The sequence below is a fragment of the Lissotriton vulgaris genome, chromosome 5 (assembly GCF_964263255.1).
Source record: "Lissotriton vulgaris chromosome 5, aLisVul1.2, whole genome shotgun sequence".
NCBI lineage: Eukaryota > Metazoa > Chordata > Amphibia > Caudata > Salamandridae > Lissotriton > Lissotriton vulgaris.
Genome location: NC_141693.1, coordinates 564,561,926 through 564,575,800, shown reverse-complemented (window position 1 = coordinate 564,575,800; position 13,875 = coordinate 564,561,926). Strand labels below are relative to the sequence as shown.

The 13,875-nt window shown below is 36.0% G+C and overlaps 1 protein-coding gene across 1 annotated transcript in view; it reads left to right on the top strand.

The window, feature by feature from the left end:
* LDB3 (LIM domain binding 3) overlaps positions 1-13,875 on the top strand; it is a 487,331-nt gene that overhangs the window by 277,206 nt on the left and 196,250 nt on the right. The window contains exon 10 of the mRNA XM_086922025.1: positions 3,324-3,434. Coding sequence (XP_086778151.1) covers positions 3,324-3,434 — 111 coding nt within the window. The remainder of the gene's footprint in view (positions 1-3,323; positions 3,435-13,875) is intronic.

Here is a 13,875-nt window from a genome sequence, read left to right as displayed (position 1 = left end):
AGGATGAATCCATTACCTTACACCTCTGCTAATACTTGAAATTATAAACAGAAGCTAGTGTGGACTTGCCGAGCACTAAACAACCTTGATACTGGCAATTTGAACATAATACTACACCCATGTATAGAGGGTGAATTGAATACCCTTATACCTCTGGCATTCCTCTAATCAAACTACAGAAGCAAGTGCATACAATGCAATTATACTAATCGTTGTTGGAGGTCCTATTAAATCCTATAAAAGACAGTCTTGGAACACTACCATAGACTGCACCCATAATTGATTCCTTGACTTTGGATGACTTTAATTTTATTGTGCCTACGGCATACATCAAGTGCCTTGGTCCCCAAAATTCCCATCCTGAAGAGACCCCACTAAAGATAGAGGGTTGAAACGTCGTTAACAATTTACAAAGGATAGTCCAGCCCACTAGAACATTCTCTAGAACACATGATTTATTCTGAAATCTTTATGGACATCCTTTAAAATCCAATGACCAATCCCTTGTTTTAAAACTGTCACTTTAGCCTCACTCACCTGTAGGTTATGGTTACTCCACTGGGGTCACATGAGTCACAACCTTTTCCTAATGTATATGTAAACAGTGTCAATACACAGCAAAAGTTTATTTTGTATATTTTTCTATCTTTGGTTGCAAATAAAAAGCACTTGCTTTGGCTGATGTGAGTGTTGAATAAGAACTATTTGTTGGGCTGTTTCTCTCCAGTCATATGTGATTCTCTGAAGTCATTAATTAAATTGAAATTTGAAGAGGCAATTTAGTGTTGAACATATTGACTGTATCAATAGCTTACTTTGCTTAGCTGACTAGCTATACCCAGTTCACAGGAACATATGGGTTGCTCTTATTTTTTGGTGATTAGTCTCAGGGTTATGACATGATAATCCTAGAATAGCAGATGCACATATGTGACAAGAATATATTGTAGCAGAACAGAAGCCATTTATCTTTAGCCTTTGTTTCTTGAAGTCGTGGGGTTTTATGGCTTGAAAGAATTTGTGGAAGGTAAAGGTTTAATTTCTCTTTGTCTAGAATTACAAAATTCAGAATTTGTGAAGTTGATGTGAGCATACTACCAAGACTCCATTATAGCTCACAATCATTTAAACTGAGTTTCCATGTCACTGATTGAACTTTTTCAACTTATGGTCATTTGTAGAGATCTACTTGACACTCAGATTGTGCATGAAAAGCTACAGTACCCAGACATCCACACAACTGTGATTATGTTTGTCAGTCCCCAACTAGAGTTAGGTTACAAGATATGATTGTTTCAGGGAATGAGAAGTCCATGGACTAATGTCACTGCAGCTAAAGTATTGCTTTGACAATATCCTCTAATGCATAGGCGGTCACTCTTTGCACACAGTAGGGAGCTTTGACAATTCTAAAGTACTGAGCTACAACGTCTGTGTATGAACTGATCCCAATAACAAGTCTCAAGAGGAATACATATTTGACCTAGTAATTAACTCTGCTTTGAAGAACAATGAGTGATTCAGTCTGTCAATTCAGTAATACAATAGGTTCAAAAGGTCAAGCTAGTGAAGATCAGGCTTGCAGTGTAGGAGCAGCATGTGGTGGGAATAACCAGGAAATCTGTGCCTTGAAGATTGGTTGTTGCAATATTATGAGGCCGCCAGGGCTGTAAATACTCATGGAGAAGCAGCTCTCTAGAGTATAGGTAGTCCCTCTGCAGCCTGCTGCTCAGGTAGAGATTTTACCCTGACTAATCAGTAGAAGCTCTCACCCTACATTAAATATCCAATCCCTGTACAGAATCATTTAACAATTCTGCCTTCCAACAAGTGTCTCCCATGAAGTCCTCCAACCATCCAATAATGCATCAGGGATCCAGGTTGCCCTGAAAACCCTGCCACCATGCTCAACTACATTACTGCTCTTATGGTGGGGGGACCTGCTAGTGAAGCATTTCCAGTGCATTCATTGTCTCTACAATGCGCAAAGGGAATAAGGGAAGACTTGTGAACTACTCATGGAAAACATGCACAGCCCCACACAACATGCTCTAGCTACAGAGTAATGCAGATGTTCAGTAACAGTAGGAAAGGCATAGGTTTCTCGACAGGTGTTTGGCAATTCTTTATTTTAGATCCTGTGTACCTGGCCATGCTCAGGGACCTGCTACCCATTCTGTTGCTAGAAAGCATACCATAAATATTATTACAAAGAATATGTCCTACAGGTCCCAGACAAAACTGTTGCTTTTGAGTTATGTTTGGGTTTATTGTGGATGTACCACTTCTATAATTTCAGACAATAATAATACAATTATAGAATGCTGCTTTGTGGGAGCATAGTTATAACCACAGTAGTTAATACAATAGGGTATAGTATTTTCATGATAGTTTGGTGATGTCAGTTGAATCTAATCTTGTTAAGCAAGAGCGGGGATGTCCAAATATGGGTGTCTTGCTTTCTACTTTACAGATGAAGCCAGACAAAGCAAGAATACTTCTGAGGAAGCTTGTGCTCCCATACAAAGAATATGTGACGTGCAATTTGAACAAGACTATGTTTAAAGTATACCTAAAGTTTTTTATTTTTATTAGTTACCATATCTGGATTCTGAGAGTTTGGAAGGTATTCTGTCCTCCTGATTTAAAGGATATTTGTGGTTAGTAACTGATGCCCCCGGGAAATAAAGGAAGGCTAACAGCTGACATTAAACATAACAAGTCTATCTGGTTGGTGCATTTTTACTCGTATTTTCAGCAATACAGTGCAAAATAAACATCATTGTTGCCAAATGTGTACTGTTCAGAATATTGTTAATACATTGTCGTTTTAAAAAAATAGAAATGCATGCTTTGTAACACTAAAAGGAACACTAATATTTGTATTGTGACAACTGGCATAGTGGTTGGTGGTCTATTCCAGGATCACCATATAGTATGAACGTATTCATAGGCTGAGTGAAATGACAAGAGAATTGGAACACAAATTTAACACTCGTATTAGGGAGGCTGAATCAATACCGCTGATACATTTTAGAAGATTGCTGGAACATGCTATATCTCTGTCTTTAGTAGCATTGTTCTTAAAAGTACATGGCATGCCCTCTTTGACATGCAATAAATAGATGTATTTTTTATTTTGTCATTTTGAGCTTCAATTTGCAAAACTGTACTCTCATGGGGTGTTCAATCTCACACTGATTCCTGTTTGGAACCCTAGTTCATTTTCCTTGTCATTTTGTTTATATTTTGGGCTTACAGCTCGTCAGTGTTTGTTTGTTCCGCGTGTTTATTTTATTATGCTTTTACTGTGTCTTCTGCAGAGCGCCTGTTGCCAGCAGCACTGCTTCCACACAGCTCAAATCTCACCCAAGCACCAAGAATGTTTCTGTGGCTGCTTCCACTATCTCAAGTGCTCTTTCCGCTCAATCTAGGTATAAACATTTGCAGCTGTGTCTGTCCATCTGTTTGAATTCTTTAAATCTTTTTTAGTTTTTACACCAGTGTTGGGTACCCAGCAAATGCACATGAAAAAAACATTTTTGTGGAAAATGAAGGGGAAAATATAGCATTCAAAACCCAAACAATGTGGTCTTCAGCATTCATGCCGATGTCATAATGGGCAGAGTGTTATTCTGTGTAGTGAATACTCTGCTTCTCTTTTTGTGGAGCAGGGGGACTGTATATATAATTATTGCTCTCCCTTGATTTATCAGTATCTGCAATCGTATTTTTACTCTGTAATCCTTGTTCTCCGCCCAATATACCCATAGACCACTTAAAAAATGATGAGGTGAGGGTGTGATATATAATTTCTAAATGCTCTGATTTCTCAAATGGCCATGCTCATTTGCAGTTAGCCTTCATGAGTTGCATTTTGAGGTAAATGTTCAACATGATTCGCCTCTCCACCTTCAGGAGGTGCAGTGCTGGTTTCTGTCTGCAGGCAGGAGTATCATCATAATGCTCCACAGGAAATCATACCTTATAAAAATGGCAGAATCCACAGACAAGACCTGAACACTGCTTGAGGATTGTTATATCTTTTTTTCAAATAGGCCTGGAAAAAGTTAGTAAACGGGTGTACTATTGCTAAAAATATAAAATCACTGTAGAAACAGTTACCTGAACTCCTATCCTTCTTATAGCCCTATCCAGGCTCCCAAATCCCTAAAGTCCCGCTCCCAAATCAAATACCTTATCTCCAATTTCCACTTGTATTTTGTTCTCAACTGTTCCTCTTACTGCCCCTTCCTGTCACACCTTTAGCCTGCCATTTTCATTTTTCAACATTTCACAGCCACATGAGATTATGTCCTTACATCTAGTGAATTCAAAGCTTATAAATTCGTAAATCATTTTGGTTCATAGTTTTTGATAATGGAATACGTATAATTGAGACTGCTGGTTCTTCATTATTGTCAGTGGATGTTTCATAGTAATGTTATTGCAATGTCTACTGTGTGATAATGATCATTTGTAAAAAATATCAGAAATGTGGGCCACCGTATCACTGCTTCCTTCAAGTTCAGGCATCCTCTCATGTGCGTAAACGGATTGTTTGCAAATCTGTGCTGCAATAGAAATCAATGAATTTTACCTTGCTGAGTATTTTTGTTAAAAACAAATGTTGCAAATAATTGGGTTCAAATGTTAGAATATCACTGCTGGTGCCACGCCTGATTTTTAGGATATCAACATTAAAAAAATGTACTTTGAATGAGCTTAAATAGAAATTCTTTACATACTCTTTGGTTACCCTGGCAATCTGACAGAACCTCACTCCTACCAAACCAGCTTTGAGAACACATGCCGTAGTCCAAGTTCGAAGCATGGTAAGGCTAGCTCTCCTTTGTTGTATTTCAGTTTCAGATATGTATCTTTGAAATTTGCATTCATTGTAGGCTCTTTTGTCCTGATGGCACTTTGTCTACCTATAAAATAAGAAAACAATACATGTAAATATTGGATAATTGCTGATATAAACTCAGACTTACAAGTTACAATGAAGAGGGAATAAAAAGGTGAGATGTATATGCGAGAGACACTATCAATTGCGGGTGTCTATGTAAAATGAATAACCACAGAAGTGATGACATAAAAAAGATAAATGTAGCAGTTGAGAAGAATTAAGAAGCACCAATGAATGGGGATAAAAACAATTGTGAAGTACTAATCTTAATACCATGGGGCATTACCGCTATGGCTTTATGTATTACCATTCTAGAGGCATTCCACCTCGACAAAGCATTTTTTAGATTACTGCTGGAAACAGTGCTTGATGCACTGTGGTGCTCACTGCTGGTAATCATGCAGATGGTGGACTCTAAAGTAATCTCATCTGATGTGGTAACTATTAAAACTCTAATAATATTAGTAGCTTGAGATGATTTTCATTGACAATAAGTAGCTCTTATTACACAAAAGGTTGGAGAACCCAGGCATAAAGTACCCATAAAAAAGACATATTAAAAGAAACAGTTAAACTAAGACAGATTGCTGTGTATACTGATGCAACATGTTTGTGAAGAGGCTTTGCATGCAATACAATCATAGAGCTACACCAAAAAATACTAAGATATAGTTTGGAGATGAGCATTTCAAAAAGTGGCTCAATTTCACATCACTCAATACTACTGAAGATCTCTTGGTACTTTCGGAAACAAAAAGAGTAATCTCTCTGTAATAACAGCACCAAAGGAAATAATATCCTTCAGCTTTAGAGTGGTCACTGACAATTTCCATAATATGTGTCACTCAAAGAACTTCTGCAAAATTGTTTACTTGTCCAAAATATCCAGCCTCCCTAAATGTATGTCTGTGGTAGGTAAATGTAAAAATGTGCTCATGTAAATTGAATTGAATATACAACTTGCATAGTACAGCAATCCATTATTGCACAACAATGTATTTATCAGAAAAGAAAATCACTTATCACAAAATTATGTTTTAAGTATTTATTCATACATAAATAGTTTTCTGCAATATCTTGCCCAAATCGGCAGGTCCTGAATTATACATTATTATAAATTAGTTCAAAAAGTCAAAACCCAGTGGGTAAATCCTTGTAAAATAATCAATCATATTAACTTTTGCATAATATTTGTAAGAAATACAAAAAGTAATAATCAAAAGCACCATCATGTGATGAAATCAACAAAGATACAAATCTTACTAAAAGACAATCAAGGGAGGAATTTTCATAAATGAGCTGCCAATCCCTCTGTTAGGTTAATCCATCTGGCATGCATATTTCTAAGTATATCCTTTTTCCGTAATAATTTCTCCATGTCACCTCGTTTCATATCTTTCGTAACCTGTTTTCTTCCAAAAAAAGAAGAATTTTCATAAGCTTGATGTTTTTGTGTAAGAGACTGAATTACTGGTTAAGATTGATCATTATTGCGGATAGTTCGTATATACTCAAGTATGCATTTCTTTTCAGGAAAGATCGTGGAACCTACATATCTCTTTGGTCATGTGCATTTAATTACATAAACTGTCAAATCAGATTTTTCCTGTAATACTCATTCTTATATGTTGCACTCTCGGCTTTTGTGGAACTGTATATTTTGTAATGTTATGACAATTTAAGCATGCTTTACAGATACCACATTTACAAATCCCTTTTGTTGAAATAACCAAGTATTATTTGTTTCTTCACTGATAAATAGCTGTATAGTAAGTAATCGTGCAAAGCTCTTGTCCGTCGATAAGTAAATTTCTTTGGGTTGGCAGGGTAATGATAGTCCAATTCCACTCTCTATTTTAAGCTTGTGTCGGTGCCTGTGAAACATATTTTTCAAGACATGATTTGCGCTGTAAGTGTTAATCAGTCTCAGATTTTGTCAAAATCTCCCTTATATCAACTTCTAGAGTACCAGACAATATTTCTTCCCTGCTACTAGCATTGAATGTTTTCACAGCACTGTTCAGTCCCTTCTTAGGATAACCATGTTTATTAAATGTAGAAAGGATGTTCTTTTTCTCTAAATGAAATAAACTGTTGGGGCTGTAACTATGGCATGCCACAATAGCTCTCTAAAGTAGAACTCCATTTTGAAGTCTGTTAGTTATAACTGGCAGCATATAGGATGCTATCCCCTGAGCTTGGTGCACTGTAAAGTTCAATAGTCAATACTTTTTTGACTACCTTCATTCTAACACCCAAGAAATGCATTGTTGTCAAGCTGACAGTTTTTGTTAGTCTAAAATTTAGATTATCTAAAAAATCTGACTAGCCTTTTCTTCTTTATACTTTCATACATAAAATGCATCATAAATATATGCATACCAATAAATTATATATTGTATATACTTTGACATTTTTTGACTCTACTGTACCTACTCCTCCTACTGTCCCATATATAGATTCACATAACTGGGGGCAAAGCAGGTACTGTAGCAGTGCCAGTCAGTTGTTTATTGAAATCATTTTGAAACAAGATGATGTTATGTTCAAACATAAATCAGTCATAGTTGGTAACATTTTGGTATGCTCATGGTAAATTATTAATCTTGTACTGAGATCATGTTTTGAGACCATATTCAATACTCATATATAATGTGTCTACATCTAATGGTACCTTTTTCAAAATATTCCTGCTATTTCAGGTTTTATATGTGTTTGCCCCTCAAATAAACTTTTTTGTTGTTGCAGGAAATATGATAGCACACATTGTATTTTCCAGGAGTCAGAATTAATGGGGCTGCTTGCAGTATTATGGCAATTGTTATGTATTTGTGGTAGCAGATATAAACATGGTAGTTTAGGGCTGTATATTTCAGAAAAATATATTCTTCATTAGCCAAAAAACCTTCATCCTTCCATTCTTTCAACATAGCAAAATACAATGATTGAGTATCGAATGCATTTGGTTCTTCTACTACCAGTGTAACATGCTGTGGTGCTCAGCTGTCTCATGCTGTCCTCAGTGTACATATCATTTGGCCTGAAAATACCATTACCAACTTTTTCAGAAGGCTTAAAACCACATTTTTCATTTAAGTGCATCAAAGCTACTCTTTGTGATATATTTAGATTACCTTTCACTTACATTTTTTGTATCCAAGTTCTTTCACATCTTCTTTATCAAATCATGAAACATATCATTGTTGTCATGGGGCATTTGCCGTATAAATGCTGAATTTGCCTTTAAACCACTTTAACACTTAAGATTTCAAAATCTGTTGTATTATAAAATCTAATGTTCCAAAATATTGCCCTAATTTTGCAAAAATATTAGTGTTTCTAATGCTGGTACATCTCTGATCAGTAAGCCAGATGATCCAATTGTAACACTTGGTCAAGCTGGTGATGTATTATTAGCTGTTGATGCAAAATAGCTTTCTAATAAATAAAAGAAAATCTGTATGTAACTTTGCATTATCAAAATATTTTCTGGACAAAATGAAAGACTATATTGAAACCACTGAGTTTCGGCATTAGAGAATATTTGATCAGTTACATTGATTATTGGTTTGATTTGTAAAAAGTTCCTTATCAATTTGTTTCTTTCCTTTTGGATCTAATTCATTACGCTACAGAGCTCTTGCCTCTTGTAATTTTCTATTCGATTTTTTGTTCTTGTCTCTTAGGAGATGTTTCCATCTTTTTGGTTGTCCCAGTCTGCCCTTTCTGTCAGTATCCTTATTCAAAACACCACTAAACATAGACACCATTTTGTTACTTACTGCTGGAGCTGTTGTGTTTCTTCCTTTTAGTTTTGCCTGTTACCAAAATGTTCATCTAACGTTGATTCTATCCTAGATGCTTCTTGATGTCATGCATCTGCAGTTCTTATTCTATGCTGACAGATCTTTTTGAGAATGTGCAAATTCTGCCATGTAAATAATCATCACAATCTCTTTGAAATGTATTAATGAAAGGTTAACAAAAACATGTTTCTATTCCATTCTCATTTTTAGGTGCACTGTGAAGGAAATTGCCTTTTCAAGCCATGTACCCCAAAATAAACACGTAATATATAAAAATGCATAAAGGGCAACAAGTATAATGTGGCCTTATAGTACAATTTAGACGCGTTGGTGATGTTTCAAAACAAATTCTTAAAGCTACTGGCTTATGATATCACGAAAAGCACTAAATTCCATAGTGGACCTTATAGGCAAAGTAGTGAGAAACCCCGGCACTGATGACAGAAGAAACATGTGCTATATTGTGGCCAGAGTAAAGTGTTACATATCAAGGCTAGTTCCAGACATTATAGGAACAGAAGGTTAACAAGTAGATGTTGACTGAAAAAAAATATATACAACCGTTCACTATCTAAAGGTAAAGTAGGTAAACCTTACATTTTAAACATTGCCTCATAACAGCATAACATTTGACATTGGCTCTCAATGTTGGTATCATTCCTGGTTGAGATATGTCTATGCCTCACCTTCCATCCTCTTTTGTATAATTTGTTATTTGTTCTGTCCCTCAAACCCTTGAATCCATGCAACAACCTGCCCTCTGCTTGGGTGTACTGCTGTCTAGTTCGCTCTTAAATTAATTTCCACTTAACATAAATTTGCACACCTTTGAGTTCTACATTTTTGCCCTCAAAAATGCCACCCCTGAAACAATAATCTTCAACCCCACGTGGAAAACTCACCATGTAACTTTTATTACCTATGCTTCAACAACTGTATCCCAAAACCTTGCTCATGGAAAGGAAAGCATTTCAGTTCAATCCATGGTCTCCAAACTATACCATGGTTCGGTTAGTTGGTATTCTCATTGGAAAATGGCACGCTGAGGAGCTTCTCACCTGATCATTGCATGGCAAAGTGAGCACTTGTCTTTCTGGGCATGGCATACTCTTTTCTCCACACCATTCGCCTCCAAGATCCTTTTGAGGTGGCTTATCTGTCTCCGGGGCTTTGGTGGCATTGTCCATGCAGTTTAATCTTGTAGGTAATTTAGCCAGAGACAGCAGCTAATTCCCCTGACATTTGGCTTTGGTATGCCTGATATATCCTTGGCTGTTGCGTGTTTCAGTGGTCATGAAAGCAAAAGAAGCTGGAGCTTAAGTAGGTTCTAGGAGCCTTTGCCTTGTTGCTGACCCCTCACAACAAAGAAGAGACATTTGCGAGGTAAGCATGGGACAGGGGGTTAACCCTTTTTTGTCAGCAACGTACATTTGGCGCATGATGTAACATCGGCTGTCTTTTTCTTTAGGGTAGACAGACATCTGTTTATGGCAATACAAAAATTCTGTTTTCATGAAAAACTAAATGAAAAAGCCTGACTTTTGATTACAGTGTGGTACTCTATCAAAATGCTGCAATTGAAACATCACATACTCAAATCCTGTGAATAGACCTTCTTTGGCTGTCAGCCCTCTTAACCACATTGCTATTTGTTTCTGGTATGCAAAATGTTCTGCGTGACACCAAGAAAAACAATTATGCATTTACAAAGTGATCTATATTTTAATTACATATAGCCTCTTATGTATGTGCCAAAAGACACTTTAGCTTGTGATACATATCACCGTGAGTTTTGCTCTTAGTATTGTTATTGCTCTTGTCATTACCATGGTTATTAATATTTTTTCATGATTCAGAGTCCATACTCGCTCCTTGTACTACATTTCTTGTCTATGTGGCTGTTTTTTGTAGTGAAACAATATAACCCAGTTTTTACTGTCTTGCATTTGCTTATCTGCCTGGATTAACTTTTCATTCCCATTCAACTTGTTTCAGTTTTCGATTGGCACCTGAACATTGAATTTCCAGTAAATCCTGCCAATGTTTTTCTTGATGCGCTGTGGTCATTGTCAGGCTTTGCTAGCTTGGAACTTTCTGCCTCCATGCAGATCCATATGAAGGGAATTATCATTTGATCTTGCCTTTCAGACTGGAACCAGCCTAAAATAAAGCAAGGGCTCCACACACTTTTCTTTTTAAATACATTTTTTATTGAGCAGAGCAAGGAAATAACAACATTATAACTAATTGGGACATCAGGAATAGTAGTAGTAATAGTAGAATTTATGTGTTGATAAATTAAAATCATTACAAACAAGAAAAAAACCAACAAAAAACAAGCAAACAAATATACACAAAACTATTAACATCCTTAAAATGATCCACCAGTAATGAGATGATAAATAACATTTCCATAAAAATATTAAAACATTACAAAGAAATAATTAAAATGCATTATACTTGCTAAAATGCCTAATACTAGCAGCAAACACTATTATAGCAGCATTGAACTAAAGTGACATGTGTTAGCAGTGGGAATTATAAATACAAATGTTTAGCTGTTATTTGCAAGCGATAATGAAGTGCAATGTGCATCACTAGATTAGATTGTACTAGTCCCTTAAGCTGGAATAACACTTTTCTTCAAACAATTCTTCAGTTATATTCCTTAGATATGTTCAACTCTTTTGAATTTCTTTTCTGCAATAATGATGAACTTAACAAAAAGATAAATAAGTTTAATATTGACCCCACTCAAACAGGTAATAATTGCTTGCCTACATGTTCTAAGTCCTAGTTCATTAAAAATCGGTTTTAGGATAGACTTCCGAGCGTCTACCAATGCTGGGCATAAAGTTACTATATGCATTATTGTTTCCTCCCTTAGCCCACAAAGGCTGCAAATACTCGATGACCATTGATTCTCCCATTTTGGAATTCCATCCTTTGTCGGATATCTTCCCAACCTCAAGTACATAAATGTATTCTTAAGCAATGGTTTTAGATGATATGACAGATAGGGTTGGGGCGACAACCAACCAAAAGAATTAGCAATTGACCAGAATTTTTTTTTTCCTTAAGTCCTCCTTATCCATTATAGTCGTTAGTAATACGGCCATTTGATTAATTTCTTTCTTAAAAACTATTCTACTCCTCATTTCCTCTTCTAATTTAGAGCAATCAAAATTACATAAGCATTCATTTAAGTACAGCTGCCAATTTGTTGAATATTCACCTTATGAAATTTCGAGCCAACACAGCTTTGCTAAAGATCCTTCCTCCGAACGGACTAATGATAATAAGGACTTCAAAAATGCTGATTGACGAGCGAGAAATTGATTCTTCAATCCAAATTCCATTCTTATGTTTGCACAACTGATATATTTAGGGATCTTAAAAACAGTTTTATATGTTCTCATTTCTATATCGTCGAGCAATTTCGCGTCTTTGCCCCTAAAGATGATGGAGCAATAGTCCAAAGATGGAATTAACTTTGCTCTCATCACCTTCATTAGATGTTCATAGTTAGGGCATGATAATTTGTCTCTTAATTTTCTAAAAGCAAATGCGAGAGAGCAACCCCTGGCTTCAAGATTATTAAAATGCTGTCTAAATATCAGTCCGTCATCAAAAGTAATCCCAAGATATTTATATGATTTCACATTTTCAATTACCAGGCCGTTGATATTCCACTCTTTAATCCTCGGTTTCCCTTTTCCCATAGTCATTATTTTTGTCTTTTTTATATTAATTGTTAGTCCATTTTGTATGACATAACAATTAAAAGAATCAATTAACCTTTTTAACCCTATAACTGTTTGGCTCATTAAAATGGTATTGTCTGCATATTGCAGATATTTACTCTCTTGACCATAAATCGAAGGCTAATGCGAATTAATATTTTTAAAATGAGCTGGCAAATCGGCCATAAAAAAATTAAAAAGGCAAGGAGCCAAGACACAGCCTTGTTTCAATCCCACATTAGTAGCCAAACGACGGGTCATATGTTTCCCATCGCCAATTTTGATCTGCACCCAGGTGTCAGAGTATAAAAGTATAATCATTTTTAATAGAGTTTCCAGTATACCCCAATTCCTTAACTTCCACCAGAGAGTATTTCGCGGCACAGAATCAAAAGCAGCTTTTAAATCAATAAAACAAACATATAGTCCTTGCATCCTAGTTTTGGCTCTCTCACCTAACAGTGTTAATAAAATCAAATTAGTATGGGTTGATGCACCCTTTCTAAACCCAGTTTGAAAGTTAGGAATAAGCTCCTTTTTTGTGGCCCAAGCCTCTAACTCATCCAACAAGCAACTAGCAAACATTTTTGCTTCTACGTCTGTGGATGTGATTAAACGATAATTAGCCGGATTATCCTGGGGGCCACATTTATATATTGGCTGTATAATACTTCCATGCCACGATAACGGAATAAGGCCTGATTTAAGAACCTCATTAAACAAAAGCATTAATAACTCCGGCCAATTACTTAATTTAGCTTTAAATATTGCATTCGGAATACCATTTGGACCTGGTGCTCCGTTGGATCTAATCCTATTTATCACTTTTTTTACTTTATCAAGCGACCAGGGCTCTATATCCACACTACATTGAGGAGGAGGAATACAATCCGGTCTCCCTCTATCTGTTGTTTTATGCATGTCAGTAGGACTACTACTATTACACTTGTCATAATCTGGACATTTGGTATCGATATCAGGAATAGGAAAAACAAATCTGGACTTAACACTGATACACATTCTTAATCATTTGTCAACTGAAACCCATGAAGCATAAATAAACGTACCCAAATGAATCAACAAACTTTGAAAAATACCACATAAGTCCAGCATAGCCATCTATTCATTTAAAAATGACCTAATAATCTAGCCATGAAGCACTAAAATGAGTTTCCCCTAAGTTATTTAAATGCTCTAAATACAAACTGTCACTGAATAAACATATTTACGGACAATATTTACATTAAAGTGCATTAAATTGAAAAGTTCTACCCTCGTATTGCTGTTTTCCAAACACGATGAGAGCCTCCAGCCAATCATCAATCGCATCTGGAAAACAGCATCAATGGACAATTGCAGCCTCCCATTGCTATGAGACCCTAAAGTGACATGTGCATAGTTACCTTTATTTGTA